The 26,266-nt window shown below is 53.2% G+C and overlaps 8 protein-coding genes across 8 annotated transcripts; 2 read left to right on the top strand and 6 right to left on the bottom strand.

The window, feature by feature from the left end:
- Positions 1-234: 234 nt before the first annotated feature.
- On the top strand, positions 235-3,221 carry Z520_11219 (uncharacterized protein; the record flags this gene model as incomplete). The annotated part of the gene is made up of 4 exons (XM_016781708.1): positions 235-298; positions 411-664; positions 730-3,015; positions 3,087-3,221. 4 exons carry the CDS (start codon positions 235-237, stop codon positions 3,219-3,221), a joined length of 2,739 nt encoding a protein of 912 aa, XP_016627285.1.
- Positions 3,222-5,646: 2,425 nt separating this feature from the next.
- Positions 5,647-6,637, bottom strand: Z520_11218 (transcriptional activator hap2; the record flags this gene model as incomplete). The annotated part of the gene is made up of 2 exons (XM_016781707.1): positions 5,647-6,251; positions 6,322-6,637. 2 exons carry the CDS (start codon positions 6,635-6,637, stop codon positions 5,647-5,649), a joined length of 921 nt encoding a protein of 306 aa, XP_016627284.1.
- Positions 6,638-10,706: 4,069 nt separating this feature from the next.
- Positions 10,707-13,657, bottom strand: Z520_11217 (uncharacterized protein; the record flags this gene model as incomplete). Its single annotated transcript, XM_016781706.1, has 2 exons — positions 10,707-10,934; positions 11,030-13,657. The coding sequence occupies 2 exons, from the start codon at positions 13,655-13,657 to the stop codon at positions 10,707-10,709; spliced, it is 2,856 nt and encodes a 951-aa protein (XP_016627283.1).
- Positions 13,658-14,625: 968 nt separating this feature from the next.
- Z520_11216 (uncharacterized protein) lies at positions 14,626-15,695 on the bottom strand (the record flags this gene model as incomplete). The annotated part of the gene is made up of 2 exons (XM_016781705.1): positions 14,626-15,130; positions 15,178-15,695. 2 exons carry the CDS (start codon positions 15,693-15,695, stop codon positions 14,626-14,628), a joined length of 1,023 nt encoding a protein of 340 aa, XP_016627282.1.
- Positions 15,696-17,047: 1,352 nt separating this feature from the next.
- On the top strand, positions 17,048-17,614 carry Z520_11215 (uncharacterized protein; the record flags this gene model as incomplete). The annotated part of the gene is made up of 1 exon (XM_016781704.1): positions 17,048-17,614. The coding sequence occupies one exon, from the start codon at positions 17,048-17,050 to the stop codon at positions 17,612-17,614; it is 567 nt and encodes a 188-aa protein (XP_016627281.1).
- Positions 17,615-18,490: 876 nt separating this feature from the next.
- Z520_11214 (uncharacterized protein) lies at positions 18,491-19,633 on the bottom strand (the record flags this gene model as incomplete). The annotated part of the gene is made up of 1 exon (XM_016781703.1): positions 18,491-19,633. One exon carries the CDS (start codon positions 19,631-19,633, stop codon positions 18,491-18,493), a length of 1,143 nt encoding a protein of 380 aa, XP_016627280.1.
- Positions 19,634-20,944: 1,311 nt separating this feature from the next.
- Positions 20,945-22,820, bottom strand: Z520_11213 (uncharacterized protein; the record flags this gene model as incomplete). Its single annotated transcript, XM_016781702.1, has 4 exons — positions 20,945-21,846; positions 21,916-22,055; positions 22,119-22,417; positions 22,500-22,820. The coding sequence occupies 4 exons, from the start codon at positions 22,818-22,820 to the stop codon at positions 20,945-20,947; spliced, it is 1,662 nt and encodes a 553-aa protein (XP_016627279.1).
- A 502-nt stretch (positions 22,821-23,322) lies between these two features.
- Z520_11212 (uncharacterized protein) lies at positions 23,323-25,544 on the bottom strand (the record flags this gene model as incomplete). Its single annotated transcript, XM_016781701.1, has 8 exons — positions 23,323-23,956; positions 24,020-24,157; positions 24,217-24,275; positions 24,340-24,374; positions 24,445-24,773; positions 24,829-25,112; positions 25,174-25,273; positions 25,339-25,544. 8 exons carry the CDS (start codon positions 25,542-25,544, stop codon positions 23,323-23,325), a joined length of 1,785 nt encoding a protein of 594 aa, XP_016627278.1.
- Between the last annotated feature and the right edge of the window lie 722 nt (positions 25,545-26,266).

Raw genomic sequence — 26,266 nt, 5'->3', positions numbered from 1 at the left:
TCTCATTGACACGCCTCCCGCAGTCGCCTCCCTTCCATACCAGCAACAGGCACGGTCCCCATTGTTGCTCTCGTGGTCTCGCCCACCATTCCGAGTTTCCGAGGCGCGTTCTGGAACTCACTTCAACCCATCGCCTCTCGTTCCTGTTGCCGTCCACCTCTATTATCAGTCCGTCAATCTCTACAACTTGCCTTCGCGAGGCCTCTGCGCCCCATCTCTTCTCTCACGCGCACCATGGATTCTTCCGACGACGATATGCCCCTCGCGGGTTCAAGGAGGCCAAACGGCACAAACGGAGGTACGCTCTCCCTTCCACAATCGACGACACAAGGCATCCTCGTTTGCGTTGCCTGCTCCAAATTTATATCATCTGCCTCTCAACTTTGGTTTCTCACTAACGTTACAAGCAGTCGCACCTCGTCTGTCTTCCTCCAAAATCCCATTCTCACTCGACGCTGCAATGGATCGTCAGATCCCCACCAATGGCGAAGTCGTGCCGGGTATTTCGATGGCAAACGGTGAGGTCAAGGTTGAAGAACTATCACCACCCGGAAACAAAGACAACACCCCTAACGGCGTCGCTGCGGCAAAACGTAAGATCAGGGAGAGCCTCACGCGACCATCTTATGCCGAGCCAGAAAGCAGCGACGACGACCTACCATTGGTATGCGACCCCTTCAATCCCAGAATATGCCTTCTGAGAGATCATCTGGGCTGACTTGGACGCAGAGCAAAAAGAGAAAGACATTAGCTGCTGTCGAATCAGATTCTGACGATGCCCCTCTCATATCCAAGGCCAAGGCAAATGGCAAAGTTGTCCAGAAGCCTCCTCGAGTCTCAGCTCATCAAATTGGTGAAGAGTCAGACTCAGACGTGCCTCTTGGCCAGAAGCTGGCCAAACAAAAGCAGAAAATAGAGAAAGCAGCAGAGAAGGAAGCGAAGCAGATTCGAAGGGAGGAGAAGAAGGAGGCTGGAAAGGCTGTCAGAAGGCCTGTCCCGGCAAAGAGGGTAAAACAGGAGGAATCCAGTGACGATGACAAGCCTCTATCGAAGCGGGCACCTGCAGCTACTACCAAGAAAATAAAGGCCGAACCGTCCAAAACCGCTAAAAAGGTCAAAGTAGAAGCTCCCTCACCCGCGAAGAAGTCCAAGGCAGTCAAAAAGGAAGAGAGTGCCGATCCTGACGACGAAGAGGATGAAGAGGACGAAGTCAAATGGTGGGAAGATCCGACCAAGGGTGATGGAACAAACAAGTGGGAGACTTTGCAGCACAACGGCGTTGTCTTCCCACCTCCCTATCAACCACTTCCTCCGCAAGTCAAGATGAAATACGACGGTCAGCCTATCACCCTCCATCCTGATGCAGAGGAGGTAGCCGGATTCTTCGGCGGCATGCTCAACTCGACGCACAATGTGGAGAATCCAACGTTCCAGAAAAACTTCTTCAGTGATTTTAAGGACATTCTGAAGAAGACCGGCGGCGCAAAGAACAGAAATGGGGAGAAGGTGGAGATCAAAGAATTTGCAAAATGCGACTTCAGGCCCATCTTCGACCACTACGAAGCCGAAAGGGCAGCGAAGAAGGCGCTGTCAAAAGAGGAGAAGAAAGCCATCAAAGAAGCAAAAGACAAAGCCGAAGCCCCGTACATGTACTGTCTCTGGGATGGCAAGAAACAAAAGGTTGGCAACTTCCGAGTCGAACCTCCTGGACTTTTCCGCGGCCGAGGTGATCATCCCAAAACCGGCAAAGTCAAGACGAGAGTCATGCCTGAACAGGTCACCATCAACATTGGTAAAGAAGCCACCGTTCCCGTTCCGCCAGAGGGTCACAGCTGGAAAGAAATCAAACACGACAAGCAAGGGACATGGCTGGCCATGTGGCAGGAGAACATCAACGGCAACTACAAGTATGTCATGCTGGCTGCAAACTCGGATGTCAAGGGCCAGAGCGACTACAAGAAGTTTGAGAAGGCCCGTGAACTCAAGAAGCACATTGATCGAATTCGCAAAGATTACCGGAAGGAACTCAAGTCGGAATTAATGGCCGATCGACAAAAAGCAACTGCCATGTACCTCATCGATCAGTTTGCCCTTCGTGCTGGTAATGAGAAAGGGGACGACGAGGCTGACACCGTCGGTTGCTGTTCTCTGAAATATGAGCACATTACTTTGCGGGCTCCTAACACGGTCATCTTCGACTTCTTGGGGAAAGACAGCATTCGCTTCCACGAAGAGTTCGAGGTGGACGCCCAGGTCTTCAAGAATCTCAAAATTTTCAAGAAGCCACCCAAGAGTGAGGGAGACGACATCTTTGACAGGCTGACTACGACTCAACTCAACAACCACCTGAAGAACTACATGCCAGGCTTGACTGCCAAGGTCTTCCGTACCTATAACGCGTCTTTCACAATGGCCAAGCTACTTTCCGAGATGAAATCTGAAGGTTCAATAGCCGAGAAGATCAAGGATTACAACGACGCGAATCGAAAAGTTGCTATTCTCTGCAACCATAAGCGAACCGTTGCAGCCGGACATGCGGGTCAGATGGAGAAGTTGGGCGACCGAATCAAAGGACTCAAGTACCAGCAATGGCGAATCAAACAAATGATGCTCGATATCGATTCAAAGATCAAGAAGAAGAAGGGTGCAGAGTATTTTGAGCTGCCAGACGACCTGGATGAGGCCTGGATTCAAGAACATCAGGCCTTCTTGGTTGAACAAGAGAAGGTTAAGATCACCAAGAAATTCGAGAAGGAGAATGAGAAACTCAAATCGGAAGGTGAGAAAGAGATGAAGCCGAAGGAGCTCGAAGAACGCCTGAAGGCGGTCAAGGATCTGGAGAAGAAGTTCCAGAAGGAGAACAAGACGAAGAAGGTCGAGGCGGAAGGAAAGTCTCCGAATGTCGAGAAGTTTGAAGAGCAGGTCAAAAAGATTGACACAAGGATTGCTACCATGGCCGTCCAGGCAGAGGACAAGGAGAACAATAAAGAGGTGGCATTGGGAACTTCGAAGATTGTAAGTTCTGCACGACACCAATTTCCAGACCACGTTGGCATCAGGCTGGCTAACCCACACCTTTCTCGCAGAACTACATCGATCCACGGTTGACGGTGGTTTTCAGCAAGAAATTCAACGTGCCCATCGAGAAGTTCTTCTCCAAGACTTTGCGTGAGAAGTTCGAATGGGCCATCAAGTCTGTCGACGAGGACTGGGTCTTCTGAGTCTGGCCCATTTGATCTGTCACGCAGGCTTTTGCAACAGGTGGAAAGGGTCAGTCATGACAACGGGGTCAAACTTCAATCGCGGTGACCTACAATCTACTGGCGACCAGCTTTGAAGACAACTACAAATGCTACATCACACGACTAACATATGAGAAACATACGTATTGCTACGAACTCCATCCACTTCACCGTCGCTTCGCTGAGGCATTGCATGAGACACATCGCATCACCCCGGGTGCATGCCCTGTTAGGCGATTCACTCAGCAAGCGGTGGAGGGTTGTGAAGGGTTTTGGTTGAATGGATCGTTGAACTGCAAACCATCAATAGCTGGAGGACGACTCTGTCTTTTATGGTACCAGCGGACCTTTTTTGCTTTTTCTAAAGGGGTCCACCCTCTGAACTGCATTGTTCTGGATGAAAGGAAGAGGAAGCGGAAGGGGAGGCAAGAGCTTGCATTCGACTTTCTTTTCCTGTCAGCATAGCACCGGTATAGGGCGGCATTTTTCACCAGACAGAAGTCAGTCAGACAGACAGACAGACATACAGACATACAGACAGACTACTAGACAGCACAGATCTAGAAATGGTTAGAAAGAGAAAAATCCTTGGAAGCTACAGACAGTCAGTAGACTAGAGTCCACGCTAGATATAGAGTACACAGTGGACTCTTTACTCCGTACAGATAGACACACTTCATGGGTGTGAGTGGCGAAACATGCGCAACGCGGACGACGAGGACTATTACTGGTGCTGCTGTAGATTGGGACTGGACATGATGGGACATTCAGCGACGGGCGTGAACACCGTGTGTACATACTGTACATGGCTTGCAAGCTGGCAGGCCGGCAGGCCGGCAGGCCGGTAGGCAGGGGGCTATTAAAAAGGCATATATTGATTTGACAAGAATTTCTCGTAGCTCAGCTAGTAAAGGGGGAAAGGAAAAAACCAGAACATTGACTGACACTACCTCACGAGAGCGAGCATCCAGCCCCATATCCGATCCGATCCGATCTGTACAGTCACTGACAGTTCCATGCTCATCGTCATCATCCTCCATCCACTCCAATGCAGGCAACGCAGGCTATCCCCCTGTCCTCGCTCTCGCCCTTCTCTTCCATTGTCATGGTGAGTCTCCTCGAGAGAACTTGGCCGTGGCTCGGAATGCAAAGGGCAAGACCAGAAGCAGAATGATCCTCGTTCCCCATGACAGCAGCACGCTCTTCACTGCACCGGGCAGCACTCTCTACCCTCTGCTACCTCAACCAAGCCCAGCCTAGTTCATTCCTCACCCTTGATCTCATAGCCCAGGTGTCCCAGCCCTGTTGCGTAATGCTCCTCTTTCCTGCCTGTCATTTGTTCCCAAGTTCCCGTCCCTGTGATTTCCACCAAACCAAGCATGCAGAGGCAATCTGTTCAAAATACATCTCGAACACACAAACACAGATTTGCACAAGGAGATTCGTCGGGCGGGTTCGTTCAACGATCGTCAATGATGATATGTGGGAGGGAGTAATAAAAGGATTGTCGATACTAAAAAAAGGTTCGGCTCAGTCGATGAACACGAACCTGTGGTCGAAGCAGAGAAAGAAAATGATGCCGTCCATTGGTTGTGCGCGTGCACTTCGGTTGTTCTCTTGTGCCCAATGTATCCTCCCATCCGGTGTTCGCAGTGCAAAAAGGCTCAAATTCCCTCCGATTTCCCATACTGTGTCGCTTATCTGCCTTGTCCCTTTTCACGGTGAGGTGAGTCCTTTGTTTCTAGAATCCCCAGCTTCGACTTCCGGTGGGTTGGTCTGTGCCCCTTACAGAGTCGGGTGATCGGTGCAAGCACTCGAGTCGACTTGCAAGGGCCACAAAGCCTGCTGCCACCTTCGTCGACATCCCAAGGTCGATTCGACATATATTACTTCCGACGCCAAAGTCTGTCCATGGTTGTTTAGCAAAAAGAAAAGTCTGGGTTGGTAAACCAAAGCGAAAAGCAAATTGCATTCGGAAGCGACAGGTGTTTGGTCGAAGACAATGCGGGTATCTTGCAATAGACGGCTGGTCGTCGCGGCGGTCGGGTTATTGTGGTGGTGGTGGACAAGAAGACGGCAGTTTTGCCGCCAATCTCATAGGGTTGGAGGCAGATTGAGAATGCAAGTTCATCAGCTTGTGACGATAAGTTTGGCGTGTCCTGGCGTGAGCCCGTACTCTGTAATGTTTGATATTGGTGGACAAAGGAAAAGGGCGATCAACGGATTATCCCTGCGAGACCAGCAAGTCATTCAAATCCAAAAGACCTCCCACCCAGACGATGCTTCTCTCCCACCCTCAGACGAAACAACGCTTGCTAAAGTGGCAGGCCCCTCCCACCTTGACATGCAAAACAAAGGAAAGATGGAAAAGAATGTCCAATGTGGCTTTCGGAAGATGACAGGCTCAGCCCGTATCCTCCTCACCATCATCGTCATCCTCTTCTTCGGCACTTTCACTGGCGAGCTTGGATCTCTTGACGGGGGTTTCGTTGTCGGCAGGGCCAGCCTTTCTCTTGGTGCCCGAAGACACGTTATCGGCTTTTTTGGTCGCGGGCGTCCCATTCTCGGTGCCCTCGCCTTGATTCTTCTCCAATGCCGCAACCTCATCGGCAGTCAAGAACCGACCTCCGGGACCACGAGGTCGTCGCATGGCGTGATTGTGTCTCGACTCGTGAAGGTATGGCTTTCGGCCCTTGGAGGTGAGCCTCAGCTGCTCTTCAAGCTTCTGTCGAGCCACGCGGCGCTTCAGAATGCGGTGGAATTGCTTCGCGTTGACATACAGCGGAGATTCCTCTGCACTTCCCGCCACAATCTCCTCCTGTGGTGGTTGTACAGGTTGCTGGGGAGGAGGCATTGTAGGGGGAACAGACTGTCGAGGCATGTTATGGTTCAGGACAGGCTGAGAGACTTGGCCGTGAGGACTCGTGATATGTTGGCTCATGCGTCTCTGTTGATTCAATTGTCCTGCTTGAGGCATGCTCACAGTGGACGGTAGGGGCGGCATTTGTCCTACGATGGAAGTGTTAGAAACCAAATGAATCTTGTCAAGGTGCTCCAGAATATGGAGGTATAGACTAACCTGATGCCGCCGCAGTAGCCATGGCCGCGGCCTGAGTCGGCGATATGCCATATCCTTGTGTCATACCTGTACCAACACCATATTGCGGATAAGCAATGGATTGATGAACACCGCCAGCCGACTGAGGCTGGTAATGATTCTGGGTCTGAGAAGGGAGGATGGGAGAGGCTTGATTGGGGTTGTGTGATTGCATATGCGATTGAGGGCCGGAGGGAGACTGAAGGGAGCCGGGTCCGGCACTCTGAGGCGAGGTTTGGTAACCTCCCTGCATATGAGGGTGTTGGGTGTGTTGCTGGTACTGAGGAGGGTATTCCATTGTGCAGACGCCTTTCACTACGATGGAACGTCTTTGCTCAGTGCTGATAATGGATTCAGGGCTGCAGAGAAAGAGAAGGTTCTCGGCCCGCAGAGATGGTCTTGCTGGGTCGCCTCAGCTGTCGCGCGTACGGAAAGACGCAGGTCTCCGGAGTCTAAGCTGGGCAGTTAAGAGGTCGAGCAGGGCCGCAACGGGTGACTGTCGAATAGCTAAGACGCGCTGTTGGGGGGCTGTTGTGCCTTGAAATGTTGCAACCACGGCGCCTCGACACTCTGATAGGAGGGTCTAACAGCGGCAGGTTGGAGCCTGGTGCCTTGCGTTAGTTGCTAGCGCAGCTCACGGCGGTCACTGGATCGCCGGGCAAACACCAATACTGACCTTGGTCGGTGGTAGAGCAGATGATGAACAGACTTGTTCTGAAAATGTCGAAGGAGTCGAACCCAGCGGTCCACTCACTATATTGACAAAGACAGGCCAACAAATGAGGCGAGAAAGGGTCCGGGATGTTGCTGCAACCGTCGAGACCCGGGCTGAGTTCGCCTCAGATTGGGCTTCTTTGCAGGAGAAGCTGGGGTCTAGCGCTTTGATGAGTTGTCACTTCTGCTCTCGAGGGAGGCAGAGTGTGGCGAGGGATGGGGATGCCTGACTTCGACGTCACGCCGCGGGCTGCTATTTTTCCAGCTCTTTCCCTGCTGTCTCCGCCAGTTGACGTTGCTGTCGTGGTTTGTCGCCGCCGCGTTCTGGCGCTGCTCCAGCTTTCCCGAAGCTCTGATGCGACGCGCCGCAGGCTGGAATGGATTTGTTTGGGTTGCGGGCGTCTGAGAGGAATGATTCGAGGGCGCGGAAGGAAGGTAAGCTGCGATTCGATTGACTGACTACGTACTGAGCAGCGTGTGAATCAGTATTGGCTCTGGTAGAGCGCAGATGCGATTATTGGAGGATGGGGTCGGGTGGGAATGGTTATGTAGCAATCGATTGGAGGCGCGCATGCAGTGATGTGTTGGCAACTCCATGCAACTCACCTTTTAGTTCCGTCCCACAGTCAACAGGCAAACCCGGAGACGGGCAGCAGCCAGTATCTATTCTTGTAGATGATGAAATTTCTGGTTCTTTTGGAGAGGGGGCAAGGTTTGTGGGTTTTTGTGCTCGTCTCGGAACAACCACGGGTCGTGCCCAAGTGATGCGACCGCCCGCTCAATTGCTGCCCACAAAATGAAGCTGGTCGGGTTTACAAATCTAGGTTCGCAGAGGCACTTTTCTGCGCCCGCGACAATGATGAAGGTGGTCACTGACGCGGTCTCGGTTCAAGAGACGACAGGCCACCAGCAATGTCGAAGTTGATGAAGTCGCGATTTACGAGGCGACCGTGACGTGAAGTCTTGCCAAATGAAGTGCGGGTTTGGAGGGAAGCGCTGTCAATGGCGGTAGCGGGAATGCGGCGGTCGATGATGGGCTATTTGGAGCACGGGACTGGCGGTCGGTCGGTCAAATCGGTGATGTGTGCCAGTAGCAGTAGTCAATTTGCGTGTTGTGATAGATAGATTGCCAGCGGTGAGGGTGGGTGGTTTACCGCGGTGAGTAATGGCAGTAGTGGCCTCGGTGAGTGGGCTTGCAGATTGCAGAGCTGGCTGGGTGACTGGGGGTGTGGGAGCAGGTGGGAGGGGGATTGTGTTGATGGCTTGTCGGGCTGATGGACGGCTTGTTGCGCTTGTCTCTGGAGGGGGGCTGATGAGATCACCGGCCGGCCTGCGCGCATACACTCACACAATCTCTTTTTGTCCACCGTCTGGCTGTTGAGGCCCGAGAGGGTTTGATATGGTCGATGCGCGCAAGGCTCTACAGGATCGAGTTGAGGGTGAATGATGATAGGTGGTGATTGTTTACCAGCAACGTGGATCGTGGAGAGGGCAGTCGAATCAAATTGGATGATGCAGTCGACCAGGTCGAGGGCACCGAGGGTGGTGAGCGAGATGATTCGGCGACTACTCTGAGGCTGGAGAGCCGCCTGGCCTCGGGTTGGTTCGGGGCTTTTCTCTTGCTGATGTGCCTGGTCACGGTCTTCTCTTTCAGTCGCTGTCTCACGGGCCCCACGTGAAGAATGACGAAGGATGATGTCGATGTCGTGCGTTGCGTGCTGCGTGCGGTAGCGAGCAAAGACAATGTGTGAGTGGTGAGTTGTGAGAGAATAGTCGGCCCAGCTGGAGGGTGATTGGGTGGTTGGGGGTGAAGGAGGTGAAGTTGAAACGATCAGGCGAGGGGCGATTGGGCGATACAAAAGGGAGGGAGGGAAAACGCAGAGGATGAGTGGGCGACTGGGCGACGGAGGGGGGCGGCTTTGCGCTGAGTTTGACTCGGACTCGTCGCTTCCAAGGTTTTTTTTTTTTGCAGGCTGCCTGGGATGGGCGGGCGTGGATGGGTGATGGGGGGATGGAGTCTTCGGCGACCAGCTGTGCAAAAAAAAACAAACTCTTCCCACTAATCACAAGAATAGGTAGTGCAAGGTAGTGCAAGGTAGTGGTGCTACGGTTCCTGCTCGGTACAGCCAACTAGGTATGAAAATCACTGATTCCCTGCTTGCCTGGTTCAAGGTTTTTTCTGCTCGCGTGAATTTGCTTGGTTGAGGCAAGAGCCAACCACCACGCCGCTTCGTGACCCGGCAGACCCACTATGCCGCCATTCCTCTTCTGGTGCTAGCTCCGCACATGCCCATCATTGATTTTTCATTTTCCCTCCGCCGCCGAGCTGCGCCAGTAGTGGACGAGGGACGCAGTACAAGCTTCTGTGCTGAAAGCGTGAAGGACTCGGCGTCGAAGAGAGTGTTTATAACAATCACTTGCAACACCACCTATGCTAGGTAGGTATATACTCCAGATATGTCCTATGCCTACTCGGTACGGAGTATATTTCCAGTTTACGAGGTGACTCGGTGCGCAGGCTGCACAGCTGACGGACGCAACGCCAGCAAAACCTTTGTGTCCACATCATGTGATCGGGGTGCAGCTCCTGCTCGGCAGCGTTGACCGCATCCTGCTTGTCTGCTTTCCTGCTTCCCTGCTCGCCTGATTCCCTGCGTGCCTCGAGTCGCATTCCCTGCGCTTCTTGCTTCCCTGCCTTCCGGCTGTCCCTGCCACGCTGTTTTTCTTCTTCTTCCTTTGCTGTCCTTTGCTCTTTGTTGCGCCTGCATGGCCCAAACCCAGTCATTCAGGGACCGTCTCTTCTCTCTCGCCTCCTCACCTCCTCCCTCCTCCACTCTCGCCCGTATTCGTGTGTCAGCAGCAACGTTGCATGCAACTGATTCCACCGCGCAGTCCTTCGCTTAGAGGTTCCATCACCCATGCCCCGTGCCCAATCAGGCTATCGTCTCCCGAATGCTGCTGTTGCGTGATGAGCAGCCCGCCGCAATCTTCCTCTCTCCCGCTGGTGCTGCTTTTCCTATTACCTTTCTCGTCAAGTCAAACTTCGACCGCCTCTGATCGTCGCAACACGCGAATCACATCACAAGAGGTGCCACTGTTTTGGTTTCCTCCAGATGTTAATTAGGGAGTCCAAGGTCTACCTCTTTCGGGTCCCGAGAATTTCAAGAGAATTCCAGCGTGATACCCAATGAGACACCATATCACCCACTGGTCTCAATTCGAGGCGCTGTTTATTTCCCTGCTGTGTGCCAATCATGTTGGTCAACAGCCTCATTTTCCCTTTGGAATTTTTTGATTCGTCTGCCCAGGGGAAATTTAACCAGATAATTCACATGTGCGGTGAGCTTCGCGCGGCGCATGTCTGCCTGGCTTCATACCAGACATGATGTTCCTGAGACCAGCCCTAACAAGAGTTGAGTCGGGTCTCCCATCAGAGCGAACAAAGGCCGCATTCGTTGTTCTTTTGCTTCTCGCCGGATCATAACGACAGAATGCAGATATGGAATGTTTTCCCATAATCCGTAATGTATAGGATCGTTTCGCAAATGTCCATCGTAGTAATTCTCCCTGGGGTATTCTATGCTTGCCACTGATATTGATGCATTTCTCGATGCAGCCCTCCTCCCTTGTGACAATCGCTCATTACCGCCCCTTCAGTCACTCAAAACGGTTCTCAACATCGATACAAACGGCTCTCGCAGTCTTAGCACCTCGCTGACCTCTGGCTTCACAGGCTCGCCGGCGCTTCTCCTCAGCCTATCTTGGGCCTTTCTCCGGCGACGCCGTTCAGCCGAGAGAGGATCGAGATCGTCTTCTGCATCTTCTTCGTCCGAGTCGAGGTCGTCTTCATCGTCGGAAATGCGAAGATCCGCCAGATCGCTCTGCAGCGTCACCAGAAGGGTAAGCATAGCCTCAACTTCGAAGGCGGCCCCTTTCGTAGGGATCGCGACGAAAAAGGGCGGGAGAAGAGACTCACCTCATGCAATCCGAAATCACTGCTACGGAAGTTCGCCCCCGGCATCCCCGTCGCTACCTCTGAAGAGTTGCCGGACCCTATTCCCTCAGCCGCCATTTTCTGCCTCGTCTTATCACTATGCCACTTCTTTCGCGCCTCCTGCCACTTGATCAACGCATCGACCTCTGTAATGATGATCTCCCTGTTCACCGCCCCCATATCTAACGCCCCTTGCAAAATCGCATTCATATCCAATTTTCCGCCGCTCCTGGGGCCTTTGCGGAGAAATTCAAGGATGCCCTCGATCCAGCCCATCAAGGCAGTAAAGAGGCCGTTATCATGAGTATGGACTTCGTGGATGAATTTATACAAGTTGTGTTCGTGTCTGGCACAAAGGTCGATGAATGACTGGACAGTCTGATTCGGATCCGCGGACACGTCTTGCCGTTGTGCGATTTCGACTGTTTTGATTGCGTCGTCGGCGAAACGCGCAAAGTCCGTAATAGAGCTGTAAACATTGGCAGATTTATAAACCCGAATCAGCGGTTCGTAGAATATGGTGAACAAATCACGGAACAGCTGCAGAGTATTGGGCTCCTCAATCATAGCTGCCATCATGGCCTTGTCACGTTGCCGAGTCATTAGTTTGAGAAGTTGCTTGAGGTGCGAGAACATTTCGGCACCTTGTTTGAGTTCTTCGTCTTCGTTCTCCACGGCGCTGTTCCATGCTACCCATGCGTTGTAGACCCGTTGAATTTGTGGCGCCGTAAGTTCGGGTTCGAACTGCTCTGATCTGAGAATGGCGACGACAAGATCAATTTGTTCCGCGTTCGCCTCTTGCCGGACAATGTTCTTGGTTTCTTCAGGACTGTCAACGAAGGCCTTGATTTTGTTGACTAAGACTGGGTCTGCCACTTGTCCAGCGACGCCATCGATTGATCTCTGGAACTGCCGGATTCCGTCTGCCAGCGTCTGGGCGAATATCCGTTGAAGTAGCGATCTTGCGCCAAAGGGTTGTGCCAGAAACAGATCCAACACACCAGACATAACAGCTGCTGGATTCGCGATTCGAATCACGTTCTTCAATACCGTGTACGGCACAAGAGAATGTATCCGTTTTGCCTGGGCAAACAGCTCAGGGGAGTTGTCTTCTGCCAGGAATAGATGGTAAATGGTGGCTGCCACTTCTATCCTGAGCCATTCTGCAAATTTCTGATACTCGGGACTCAAGTCTTCAAGCTTCTCTTTGCTTCGGATCTCGGCAAATAGTTTGGTCAAGCCATTGGCCTCGACAATATTCCTTCGGAATTTCTCCATGTAGGTGTCCAGCTCTGCCGCTCGTTTTCTGGCAATGTCGTAGAACTTCCTCTGCTCTTCCAGTCGCCTTGCGTCCATCTCCTTTCGTCGTGCAATGTCTTCTAATTCTTCCTCATTGAGGCTAATCGGTCGAAGAGTTAGGAAGTCCGACATTGATTTCGACTGCGCGATATTTGGATTTTGCAAGAGAGTCCGTAAGAACGCTCTTAATGACACCCTTTGGTCCTCCCGATGTAGACGAACGGCTTGCGGGTTAGGGCTGGGACTTCTTTCTCGTGATAAACTCGTCCTCGGGGATGCTGAGGACTTGGGTGAGCCTGCCCCAACGTTGGGACTCAGAGAGCTGGACGACTTCAGACGTCGATGAACGGTCAAAAGGTTCCTCCCAGAGTCTTCCACGCTGGCTTCAGTAGATACGGAAGAGAGCGATGAGGTGTCGCCTTCCCCTGACTGCAGGACAGATGCCATTGTGGATGACTTGTTCTTCCTTGGGAGAGGAGGGAGGATTTTCCCGGGCATCTCAGTCCGTAATCTCTTGTGCAACTTCACAAATTCACCATACCGTCTTCCGACGTATATTTCTGGCCGATCGGGTCTTTTAACTCGTATCAGGAACTCGGCGTGCTGATGGTAGCGGACGGTTCGCTTGACCGAGGTGATTCTCACACCGGCCACATTGACATCCCAGTCATTAATGAAGTTTCCTTCAGGGATGTTCACAACCAGGCCTTGCTCGTTCGCGCCTCGTTCCACAACTTCCATCTCGGCAAAACGTATTCTCTCTTCATAACCAGAAGCCGTGGGAACACCAGACACCATCATCAGCTCTACCAATTTTTCCGACTTTCTTGCCAGTTTCTTTCTCTTGGTCTCTTCCAGCCGGTCTTCTGAGGAGGAGATGTATTTACTAGCGAAGGATTCGAGGAATGTCTGTAATTTGTCTTGCCAGAATTCCTTCTCTTTCGCCTGGTCGAGGAAGGGGAAATTTCGGACATGGTTGACAAAGATGTACCGCAGGATGGGCAACTCAGAGTCCATGGGCGAGACTTCGCCATATTGCGAACGAAATGGAGCGCCGAACCGTTGCAGGGCAGTCGGACTGCTCAATTCGGCGATCTCGTCCGATACCTGGCGGGAGATGAGTTCTCGCTTGAGATAATGTTCTTGTTTCCCCGTCAAGAGTTGTCCCGCTGGCGGTATCGAGCCGCTTGGTGAGGTGGGAGCGTCGACACTGATCTTGGGAACCTTGACATCGCCATTGGCCTCGAGGGTGTTCTCGGGTTTGTCCGCGGGTTTCGCTTGGACATTTGTGACAGTGTCCTGAGCAGACATTTTGGACGGATGGGGCGAAGGGTAGACGAGAGGAAAGGAGGTCAAGCACTCATCTCCCACGGGCGGTAAGGGCAACTTTTGAGCACATTAAGAAAGCTTAAGGAAACCCAAGGAACTGTTACGTGGCCCTGGGATAAAGCGACAAGTGCGCAGCAATGTGATGGTTACGAGAAGTCCGTGGTCAAACGATGATCTCCTCGTGGCCCTCGACGATAATGGTTTAGACTGATGAAAAACTACAAGCAGAATAGGATCACTGGATCACGAAATCCCAGTGTCACAGCCACTGTTGCTGTCATGGCTGCGCAGCAAGCTTCAAACCATGGTCGCAGATGGGCGTGAAGCAGGTGCAGGATGACTGCGTCATGGGGCGGAAGGAAGATGGCCCACGGATGGCCTCCCGCAGCCCAAACTTGGCAGGGCGAGGCTTGATTGCCCAGCAAGTGGCCAGCCAGGGCCAGGCAAGGGCCCAGGAGGTCCTTTGGTTAGGCGCCGCAGAGGGGGCGAGGGGGCCTTTCCGGGGTGTCGAGGGGTCAAGTTCACATCCAGGGGTGTGCCGGTTCAAATGACGCCGACCTGTCAAATCCACAGGGCACTGGCACAGACACTTCGGTTAGAATGACAGCTAAATGACAGTGGCAACTTCCACATCACAACCGACTGAACGAGCACATCATCGCATGCGCGTCCATTACTATTTGCGAGGCGGAGCGAGACTCCGAATCAACAGTGTTCACCATATCAGTCCAGTGGGAAGTTTTCGCCCTCGACTTGATTCCTTGGGAGGTTGAGACACTTTGCTGCCCCATGATGGTGGGCTTGCCTTATTGTCCCTAGAGTACTACTGTGTACAATCGGACTCCTGTGTCGCACAAGGCTGCCGATGATGACGATGACGACGACACAGAAAACCAGGTAAAATGGTCTGGGCACAAGCACCTTGGAAGTTCAATGATTTGCCCCCTACCTCACAAAACATACACCAACTTTTGACCGCTCACTTTGTCATGCCTCAACAAATCGCAACCCTCCAAGACGTTCTCGAGCCCCTTGCCCACCTTTGGGGGATGAACTTTCAAGCGTCCCTGCTCCAAAATCGGCTGAACTTCTTCGATCCACGTCTTCATAAACTCGAAGTCTTTGGCATTGTCTTTACTCTCAAAAGACCTCTTCTTCACAGGATCCCCAGTTGCAGTGTATCCCAAACTGTAAGTGGTCCTGACATCCTTACGCGGGAATTCAACGTTCAGAATCGCACCGTAAGTCCCCCCAGGCGATATCACCTCTGAACAGAGCTGGGCTGTTTGGGGCAGGGAGATCGTGTCCCAGATGTACTTGAGATTGTTCTTGGTATATTCTTTGATCTTGGTCGCACACTCGGGATCGTTGTAGTCAAAAGCTTCCACTGCTCCCAATGATTTGACCAAGTCAAAGTTACGGGGGGAGCAGGTGGTGATGGGCGTATATCCAGCGCTATAAAATCAGCATCAACAAGTCCTGCCGCGGCGTCTCGAACTTACAGCTTCGCAAACTGGATCCCAACAGTACCGGTCGCTGAGCTGCCTCCATAGATAAAAATGAATTCCCCTTTCGTAGATGGCTGTGAGGGTAGGTCCAGGCCCATTTGCTGAAAGAGTCCTTGCCCACAAGTAACAACAGCGACGCCTAACGTTGCGGCTTCTTCAAACGACATGTTCTCTGGAATCCGCATCTGCACATCAGCCTTGACTGCGATGCGCTCAGCGAACGCCCCATCCTCAGGTTGCAACTCATTGCAACCATGCGCAAAGCCGCAAATTCGATCACCCACTTTCCATGGTTTGGAATAACCGGACCCAGTCTCTGCAACGACCCCAGAGTAATCACAGCCCACCAGGAGACCTTTATGGTTCATCCAGTCTATGTGTTTCCAGTCGGTGGGGTTCAACGCAACTGCCTTGACGTCGACAAGAAGGTATCCTGGTCTGTGCTGGGGGTAAGGCCTGTCGGTAGCCAGATGCGCCTTTCCAGGCTCACCATCCTGTACAACGGCCTTCATTGTAGCGATTCTGAACGTGTTTCACACTGATGGCAGACGGAAGATGCAAGAAGAGGGTGGATTGAAAGTCAAATATGAGGATAACGTGAAGAAGTTGTCGTCTTCCTGAGTATGGAAGGAAAATCTGGAGAGACCTTTTAGAAAACATGTCGGGGAACGTATGCCAACCTGTGCATCTCTAGCAAGTGGATCTCCCAACACGCTGACTATCCGGATAGACAATACTCCACGTCCCATCTATTGTGTACGCTTTTTACCCGGGCGCTCGATTCTGGAGAAGCTGGATTTCAAATCAGTACAGTCGCAAGGTTTTTTTTTGGGGCTGCCTTTAAGGCGAGCCGCGGGCCGCGGCATACAGATACCTGCTATCTTTGCTGCTTAGACGTCCCCCAGGCCATAACTTGAAGCGGGGTGACGGATAGTTCTTTAACCCTAGCATGATAGGATCTGGGGCATTTTGTGGTCTCAATTTAATCCAGGAGAGAAAGCACTTACCTAAAGGTAATTCGTGACATTTTATGTTCAGTCGAATGTTCCATGATCAAAGAGAATAACCAGCACTGAGGATAACTTGTTATGCGAATTATTGTGAGCCAACCTGACAAATTATGTCCGTCGCCAAGCGATGGTCATGTTTCTTCGTTAATCTGTCCAGTCACCAAAAGGGTGTATGAGACTGCTGTGAATGCTTATAATCTCATCCGTTGATGCTCACGTGCGTGTTGAAAAGGCTGTCGTCTGCATATCGCCAATGATGTCTGCCGTCCTCCAAAAGAGAAACGCGTGGACTTTTTCTCGTCGGTTCACGAAGCTCTACCTAGGTAGATTGGGGGATTTCACGGCAATCGCCTGGGTAGCGCAGAGAGCGCCTGTCAAATCCCGGCGAGTTCTCGGCTTGTTAGCCTTGGGTTTCGTCGATCCACCTCGTCCAAAAGAGGGTGGATGGTGGCAGAAACGAAACAAGTCGTCGGAAGTTCAGTATATGCCCGGCTTGTGAGTAGTTACATTGGCTGCGACAGAGCCGTGGTCATAGGGTCAAGCGGTATATTCTATGTCAGGACTGGGGTACGAGGCTTTCAATAAGCTCTTCCACGTGCAAGCAAGCCAATACCAAGGCACTCGGTAGTCCTCAGCATGTTGAAGTAGGCCACTGCACACGCCCCTCTATGGACCACAGCCTCGCTCAAATGCGACGAGGCTGCAAGCTCCTTAAAGCGGCCGGCCTATCCCCGCAACTTTTCCCCGAACAAAATAATTTTTCCACGACGGCCTCAACCCTGTGTACGTCCTTCCTACCACCTTAGAGCTGTCACCATTACTCTTCTTTCTGTCTTGAAATCAACCCGTGAATCATGGTCCGTAAACTCAAGCACCACGAGCAGCGACTCCTCCGCAAAGTCGACCTCCTCACCTACAAATCCGATGGTCCTTCCCACCGCGAAGCCGCCGTGCGACGGCGCTACCATCTAACCCACCCGCTCGACTATTCCAAATACAACACCCTGTGCGGTCGACTGAGGCAACTTGCGCACCTGCTGTCGAACCTCGAGCCCACGGATCCGTACCGTGTGGAAATGGAGACGGTCATGTTGGAAAAACTCCACCAGATCGGGATCTTGAAGCAGAACCGTGGCCAAGGGGCGGGACTGTCTTCTGTGGAAAAGGACGTGACGGTCAGTGCATTCTGTCGTCGCCGGCTGGGGATAGTGATGGTCCGCATCGGGATGGTGGAACACGTCGCCACGGCACACAAGTTTGTCGAACAGGGCCATGTAAGAGTCGGCACTGAGGTGGTTACCGATCCGGCCTTCCTTGTTTCGAGGGGAATGGAGGACTTTGTCACCTGGGTGGACGGAAGTAAAGTGAAGAGGCAGGTTTTGGAATACAGGGAGAAGTTGGATGACTTTGACTTGCTGTGAGGTGATCAAAAGTTGGAACTCGAGGCTTGTTTGCAGCATGCGAATCGCGTGCAATCTCAAACCCTTCCAAAAATCACCACAGGATCTACACGGGTTTATGAGCACCCGCTGTTTGAGATCCGAAGGAAGTGCAGATCGAACAAAACAAAACCATGCAAGTGGGGTGGACGCACGAGGCACAGGCGTCTGAGCACGACTCGTGACCCTCTACGCCCGAGGCGGGGGCTCTATACTACGCCATGCTCAACTCTCAACCCTATTTTGTTGAACGTCAAGAAGTCAGACCTAATGGCGAACATCAATCACGGGGTGTAATGCACAAGATTCGTCGTCGATGAAGATACCAGTCGGACGCGCCACTCAGCAAATCTTGCGATGACAACGCAGCCGGATTCTCCTGCGTCAGTCCCCGAAGCCTTCGCTCATCTGCAAGGACTGATAGGCGCTTTACTCAAACACTCCACGAGAAAGGAAGTGGAATTGGGCTCCTACACGAGAGAGACCGCAACACGCAATAACGAGGGCGCGCGTCGGCCCTGTATTGAGGCACTTTGCCCGATTGTCTCAACTGGCTACCTATGTACAATTATGTACACGGTACAACTCCGGACCTTGACTGCTCATAGTCAGTCTGATTATCGCGGTATCTCCATGTCTTCCTGGACAATATTCGGCGCATTATATGTTATCAAATTTTCGGACATGTTGACTGTGCCGGATACACGAGGATCAAAACAAACGCATGCTAGACCGATCGCTGTACCCCCGGAACAATGCAATATGAGACTGCTGCAGATGAGTGTGATATGGAGCTGGATTCGACCAGGGCCTTCCGCTCTGCTCTAGCTAAGAAGCCTGAGGCAGCTACCATTGCCGTTATAAGGCGAAGCACGACCATTTTCGACTTTTGGCCCGGTCCTTTACCCCGTCTTTGGTACCTCGGGCTCTGATAATCTCACGGTCGGCGTCTCCCTCTTCCGCGCCCACTTCCTCTTTCACTCTTGGAACACTCTTCTCATTCTCAAACTCGGTACCTTGGGGGATCTTTGGGGTTTCATCCCCTTCTGTCTGGTGGTCTGTGTCACTGTCATCATCGCTGACATCCAACCGAAACCTCCTCACGCTGTCTCCATCACATTCACCTGTGAAGAAGCCCCTGCGTCCACCCTTGGTTCGAAGACGCCGGGGCAGGACTCGACGCAGAAGACCCCTGACCCCGCTGTGTGCGCGGTCGATTTTCTCGTACTCGGCGCGTCGCGTTGCATTGGAGGTCCAGGATATCACGGTATTTAGGGTTGGCCGTTCCGGGGTCGCGGTGGGTGGGACAGAAACTGACTCGGAGCGACGGGTATTGATGTGGGACATATGTGGTAGGGTATCCGAGCGCAAGTTTGGAGGACGATCATTTCCGCTGGCAGGAAGAGCATAAGAGTATCCGTAAGTATATGGATATTGAGTTGGCTGATCATGGTGTTGATATTCGACAGCGGTTAGTTTTGCATCGATCCTCTCACAGATGCGCCGGATACTGTCCTGGTCCGGGTCGTCCTCGGGGATTATGGAGGCATGCCGGGTTGTTGTTCGCGAGGTCGATGTGCTCGGCAGAGGCGTGATGTCCCGACTCAAGGCCAAAACTCCGTCCAGGGAGGAGAAAAGCTGGCAGCTCTGGCGATGCAGCGATATGGAGTCCTTGCGTGATCGAGGCTGTTTCCTCGCGAGACTGCTTTGTCGGGAGGGGATGGAGATGGAGTTGTGCCGCGAGGGTCTCGGGCTGGGTCGAGGATCGGATGCTTTCGAAGTGGAGGTCGATCGGGAGCATACCGTCCTCGACCTGGGTCGTTTATGCACAGGTCCATGCTGGACTAAACAATCTGATGTTATAGTGGCCTTCTGGGAAGGGGAGCTCCAGCACTTGGAACTTTGTTCGGTGACGTTTGAAATGGCGGAGTGGAAAGACTCGGTGTCTGATGCCTCCACGGTTCTGTCACAGGGAGTCGTCATGTCGTAGCGTAAGCTCATTATTCGTATCGTCGTCATGTCATTCATTGATTGCGAACCAAAAGTGCAGGGTGTTATAGCTGGAGTGGCGGTCTTCAAAGAGGGTCTGGCGTCCCCAAGATGTGACCTTCTGGACCGTTTGATTCTTCAGAACAAAGGAAAACAGTAACCACTGCGAGAGAGGGAGGTCAAACAGTTGACGCAGGGCATCGATAGCGAGGAAGACCTCCTCATGCAGAATGCTTTATATCCATATTACCTCGAGCAGCAGCACCCGCCATGTCACCCTGTGGGCGTGCAAACAGCTTGAAACACCAGAGGTAGGAAGAGCAAATGCAGGGTATTGGGAGAGAGAGAACCGAAAAATTCATGCAGCAAATAAATTTAATTTAGAAAATGTCCCCCGATTTCTGGACGAGGGTTGATTATGCACCAGTAGGTCATCTGTCACGACTCACTCGTCCAGACCTGCAGGAACGGAGTCACCTGTTTGGGAAGAGCAAAGATTGCCTAGGAGAGGCGAGGAGGAGTGCAGTGTAGCAGGGCGGTCCATGATCTTCGGTGGGACACGCTTGTTTGAGGTCTAAGCCTCGAAGGCGAGAGGGAGGAGTTTTGCCGTTTTGCCGCCACGTTCGAGGTTGGTTGCTTCCGACTTCGTGGTGCTGGTGCAGAGGAGTGGATGAGAGGGCATGGCATAGGCTACTTTTCTTTTCAAACGAGAACCAATTGGGCGCTTGTGGGCGGTTGATGATGCATGGAAATGGAGACGGGCATTGCTGAGGTAGATCTCCGACATACTGTAGTTGCAGAAACTTGGAGGGAGGGGATGTCGCCATCGGCAATAATGAAACACCAGACAGAAAGAGGCATAGTTATATCCAATGAAGGGCCATGTGATTGAGGGATAGAAGTCAAGACAGCGGTGTGGTGCAGCAGGATGAACCTGACCCTCTCAAGGACCAAGGTTTGTTTGTTCCTCCTCTTGCAGATGGGTCAGTGGCCACAGTTTCGATGGGATGGTGGACTGGCGGCATGGCAGAGATGGAGATGGGGAATAGTTTGGCATAGACTGGCGTCGATTGGCGTAGACTGGTGCAGGTTGAACGACGGGTTGGCGTTGGATGCAATTGAAGTTGATGGACTCATGGTGGTCATGGTGGTGGCACAAGGTGCCAGTGTCGCAGTCTTGGCCGCACACCGCCTTGTGCCACCTCCATCACTGGCACCGTTCACCTCCACCAACCTCCAATCACGACCACTACAAAGCTAGCTAATTGACAGCTACTGGCCAACTACTGGCAGCTACTGGCAGCTCCTGGCAGCTACTGGCAGCTACCGAGAATGCGCTTTGTGCTTCCACTTCTCCCATGACTGGCTCACCGACGGCACCGCAACCACTATCGACAACAGCGTGGCAGCTGATCCACACGCCATCGGCACCAGGTGACTGTCCTTGCAGCCTTGTAGGTACGACATCAGGATCCCCTGGAGATGCTTCTTGCCAAACAGTCGCCGGATTTCGGTGGCTCCCGTATTGACCACCGTCTCAGGGTTCACCTGGGGCACATTGTGCCCTAATGCCGAGACTAGTCCGTTGGTGAAGGCAGCTTCGGTTGCGGCGATGAAGATCGAGGCTCCCACGTTCTCGCAGAACAGCGTCAACGAGGTCACGGCTGCCATATCCTCGACTCCCACCGCCGCCTGATTCATGATCATAGGCACCTGCAATGCAAGACCCACGCCCATACCCGTCAGGATCTCGAAGCCTATCCACGACCCGAGACCAGCGTTGGCGTCCAGCGTGTGAACCATGACCACCCCGAGAGTTCCCGCGACGGCGCCTATCACGAGGAAAGGCGTGTAGTGCCGCCAGAAGGTCAGTAGCCCGTTGGCCACGAAGGTACACGCAGAGACGGCCAGGATCAGAGGGATCAGTCGAAGCCCACTTTCTGATGCGGATGCATTGCCGACAGACTGGAACTGGATAGGCAGGGCGAACGACAGCGGAAAGAATAGGCCGGCAATCAAAAACTGAAAACCCAGGCTGACAACAATTGACCGTTTCTTCAACAGATGGGTCTGGATCATGGCTCGACTGCCCATCTGCCACTCATTGATGCTGAAAACAACAAGCAGAGCCACAAATCCTGCCAAGCTGGTGATGACATGCCAGCTGCTCCACGGTGATGAGATTCCTCCTGTGTCCAGTGCGAGCACGAGGCAAACCATCGAACCTATTTGACGACCCTTGTATTAGCCGGGCTGTCGAAGCAGCTTCCGTTCTTGCAAAAGAAAGCACCTACCCAAGACAAGCAGGCTGCCAGTGAGATCTAGCGAGATCAGCTTCTCCTTCAGGGGCACCTGTATGGCCTCAGGCACCGACGGCACCTTGACGGTGAGCGCCGTGGTAGCCGCAGCCAAAGCCCCGACGGGCAAACTTATCCTGCGGAAAAGCGTTAGTCTTCGCAGCTCAGAACTATTGACTCAGGGAGCACGGAGTGCTCACCAGAAGCACCATCTCCAGCCAGGTCCGTCGGTGAAGACACCGCCCAGTAGAGGCCCAACCACACTCGCGCACCCAAACGTTACCCCTAGTACTCCCATGTACGCGGCTCTGTACTGTGGTTTTGCACTGAAGGCGATAATGATGAATGCTCCTGCCATGGCTCCTCCACCGCCCATTCCGGCAATGACTCTGCCCAAGATCAAGACTGAGCTGTCGGGAGCCACGGCACATATCACATTGCCCAGCTCGAAGATGAAGACGGTGAGCAAGAAGGTCCATTTGAACGGGAAGTACTTGTACTGCTCGCCGGTTCGGAGACTGATTAGCTTCATGATCGAGTCCCGGGCCTGAAGCGCAAACCCGGGAATTGCCAAAACTTACAGCTTTGCCCCAGGTTGATTGAAAAGCCGCGTTGGTGATGGTGTAAGCCGACCCGTACCAGCCCACGTCCTTGACTGTGCCGAACTGATCCGTGATCCTGGGGATGGCGGTCGAGATGATCGACGTGTCCAGGGCCGACAGGAAAATAGTAAACACCAGTCCAATGGTCAAAAGGACAAACCGCAGCCCCGTGGGATAGTCATGGTCCCGCTGCTGCTGTAGAGGCGGGTCTGTGGTGTGCTGGCCCTCATCCGCAGTGGTCGTCGGGTGCTGAAGCTCGAGACCTTCGTTGTCGTTTGGCGTCGTCCCCACAGAAGCCATGGCTCTCCCAGCTGATAATAGGAGACACCAGGCACTGGCAGCTTGGAAAACAGTTATAAAGGGAGCAAGCTATTGTTAGATAGATCAAACTACGATGGATCACTAAGTGAGTCACGGCCTCCAACTGCACGTCCCATTGGGCGGCGACTTACCGAGTACTACCTATCGACAGGTGAAGTCCGTCATTATCATTACCTAGGTAACCAAGCATCCGTCGGCAAGGGATGTTACGCTCCGTACATGAGAGGACATTGGAAGTTTTCGTAGTCTTACGGTGCTACTTACGGTGTTCTACATAGACGGCTCAAAGGGTCTTCGGTTATGTACTTAGAGACAAGCGATGCTCATATTGCCGAGGCAATATGGAGCTATATTGTATACGTTGATTCCGGGATGTATCAATGTGTCCAGAGCAGTGTCGCAGCAGAGCAGTGTCGCCGAGTACAGGAACTGCATCACAAGGTGCGTCAACAGTCCGTAGGCGGAAACACCTCATCACCTCTCATTTCATCTCCTCATCTGTCCTGGGTCGGCCGGCGTTCCTCTCGACGCTGGCCTCGACGTGCTCGGTCATGAGCTCCTTGACGTGCTTGATGAAGATGACCGCGACAATGGCCAGGACCACGAACGGGATAATGCTTGCCCACGCCAGCCGGTAGGCCCTGGCGTAGGCCCAGTCGCGCGCGTCCAGCGCCTGGTCCAAGATGGTGGCGTTGAGGCCGCGCACGGCATCGAAACCGGTCCCGGCCCCGATGGCCTCCAGCAGGTTTGGCACCGAGCTTGCCGGCAAGCCCGCGCCCGTGGCCGCCTTGGTGACGTCCCGAGCAAGGGTGGAGTCGATCTTGCCGTTGATGATGGCGTCGAGGACCGCCGACCCGAAAGCGCCGCCGATGGCGCGGGCCGACAGGGCAAAGCCCGACGCCGTGGCGATGAAGGCATGCGGCGCGGCGAACTGCACCAATGCCAGGATCAATGTCAGGGGGCCCGACTGCCCGATGCCCGCGAGCACGGCGAAGGCGTATTGCGCGTGGTTCTCCGTGGGCTTGATTGTCGCATAGAAGATGCAGACGATCAGGAAGACAGTGTATGTAAAAATGAGGGGATTCTTGAGGTCTTTGTACTTGGTCGAGTAGAGGCTGCGAAACCGGATTAGAGACAAGCAGTGGAGTGATAACATGGACCGAGGAGAGAGGACTTACACCATGGGGATTGAGAAGAACAAGGCTGGGAGCTGGTACGCCAACGTGCGGATGGCGATTTGCCAGGACGTCGTCTCCCATCCGAGATTGAGTATGACTTGAGGAGTCACACTGTTGACGGCGCTGTAGAAGATCCAGCTGCGGTCGAAAGTTAGTCATGTCAACGTCGACAGCCTTGATGTTCCTGAACGGCTTACCCTTCAACTGCAAAGGCAAAGACCGCCAGAGGGAAATTGTAGCCGTCCTTGAACATGACCTAAATGGAATCATCAGCGCCAAAGAATCGCAGTGGGCAGCCAGGTGGAAATGTCTCTACTCACATGAGCAATAATGCCATCAGTTCTTCCTTTCCATTCTGCACTCAACACATTAGCAATTCCTCGTCAACAACGCTTCAAAGTGTTCGGCGGGAGAGAGGAGTTCACCATATATTCCGAATAATATCAGCAGTACCACGCCAACGACAAGCGGAGCGATGACATGGGTGTCATGCCACGAATACGTGCCACCAGTCCAATCCAAAGCCAGGATGGTCAGGGTGGCGCCGCCGACAAAGAGGACCGCACCGACGGGATCGAGCGACCACAGGACCTCCATGAAAGTCATCTTTGGATAGTCAGATCGGCGAGGCGGGAAGTAGAAGGCCAGCATCAGGAGCACCGTGGCGCCGTGGAAAGCCGCTTGCATCCAGAAGATGTTTCGCCAGCCGCCCTGATCGGCGTTGGTCACGGCGCCGGCACCGAGTTGCCCAATGCTTCACAAGATTTGTCTTAGCAAAGTTATCAGCCAAAAGAAAACCAAACACTTACAGGCCTCCAAAAGCACCACCAAGGAAGTTGGCCCCGTTGGCTATGGCGCGGTACTTCAGGGGCAGGACTTCGGCTGGGATGGCGACAATAATGCCCAGGGACGACAGGCCCACCCCGATGAGAATCCCTCCTCCTATCAAGGTGTTCATGGAGTTTGCTGTGGCAGACACGACGGATCCAGCAAAGGCAACCGAAAGCTGAATGCAGGCCAGGTATTTGCGGTCTACCACATCGGACAGCCTCCCTATGATGGGACACAGGACGCTCTGCACCAGGAGCGGGCCCTTCACATAGAGTATCAGTGTCTTTGATTGCGGGTCGTCTGAAAGAAACGAGAACACTTACTTGAATGATCCAGCCGGCCAGTCCGGGATGACCCAAGTCTCGAATGATGAAGGCAATGACCGAGCCAGCGGCAACCACCACAAACACCAAGGTCAAGTTGCTGCTCGCGGTCAACCAGGAAGAACTGGCGAAACCCTCCCAGGAGGAAGGGGAGGTGGATCTTACCCAAACATGGTGACGAGCACCACGAGCCATGATCGCCAGCCGAGCGCGACATGCGTGTCGTCCAGGTGAGAATCGGTCCTGGCAATGGCGTCGTTGACTTCCTTGACATGCTCGACGGTCGACTCGTGGTGCTCGCCCAACGGCTTTTCCACAATTTGAGCAGGGGCCACCTGCTCGTTCTGAGCGGAATGCATGGCTCCGCTCATGATCACAGATTCGTTGAGGTATTAAGGGAGAGATAGAGGAGACACACACGCAATGAAGAAAGATGTACAAAGGGGGAACTGTGAAGACTGACCTTCAAGACCTGGGGCTGGGATTCTTCAAGGAGCTTGCTGATATGATGACAAGAACGGACCAGGCTGGCACTCTCCGGCACTGTGCCGAAGACCATACTGTCGGCAGTTGTTCGACAAGCATCTAGCAGCGTGCTGATTCGCGGTTTCTTCATCTTGCCGGAAGTTACCCCCGCAGGAAGGTCTCGTGGCATAGTCTCCGAGGTCTAATATAGAAGCAACCCCGAGAACGTGTCGCAGGGAAGATCGCAGGGCGGCCCAGTAGCCTGGGAGGCCTACCCAAGGACGACCGAGGGAATGCACCCATTGAAACAAAAGAACCATGCGATCTATACCGTTTTGGGCCACGCCAAGACCGGCTAAAGGCCGACCTTGCCGTTCCGGGCGTGCTCGGCATATCTCTGATTGGTCCATCTCCAACCAGCCTGCGGGGGAGGAGAATCTACCCCAGAGTCTATTATCTCCCCGCCTCTGGGGGCAGGTCGGCAGTTGCAGTTGATTCTGCATGAGGAGACAACAAGGCTCTGGCTGTTGCTGTGTCCTCGGGTAAGCATAAATCAGGTAGGTTCCCCAGTGGCTTGCAAGGGAGGGAGGGGGGTGTAAGCAAAGCAAAGCAAAGCATCTAAGCAATT

Source organism: Fonsecaea multimorphosa, assembly GCF_000836435.1.
Source record: "Fonsecaea multimorphosa CBS 102226 unplaced genomic scaffold supercont1.36, whole genome shotgun sequence".
NCBI lineage: Eukaryota > Fungi > Ascomycota > Eurotiomycetes > Chaetothyriales > Herpotrichiellaceae > Fonsecaea > Fonsecaea multimorphosa.
Note: the sequence above shows the minus strand (reverse complement) of the source record. Positions and strands in the feature narration are given on the sequence as shown.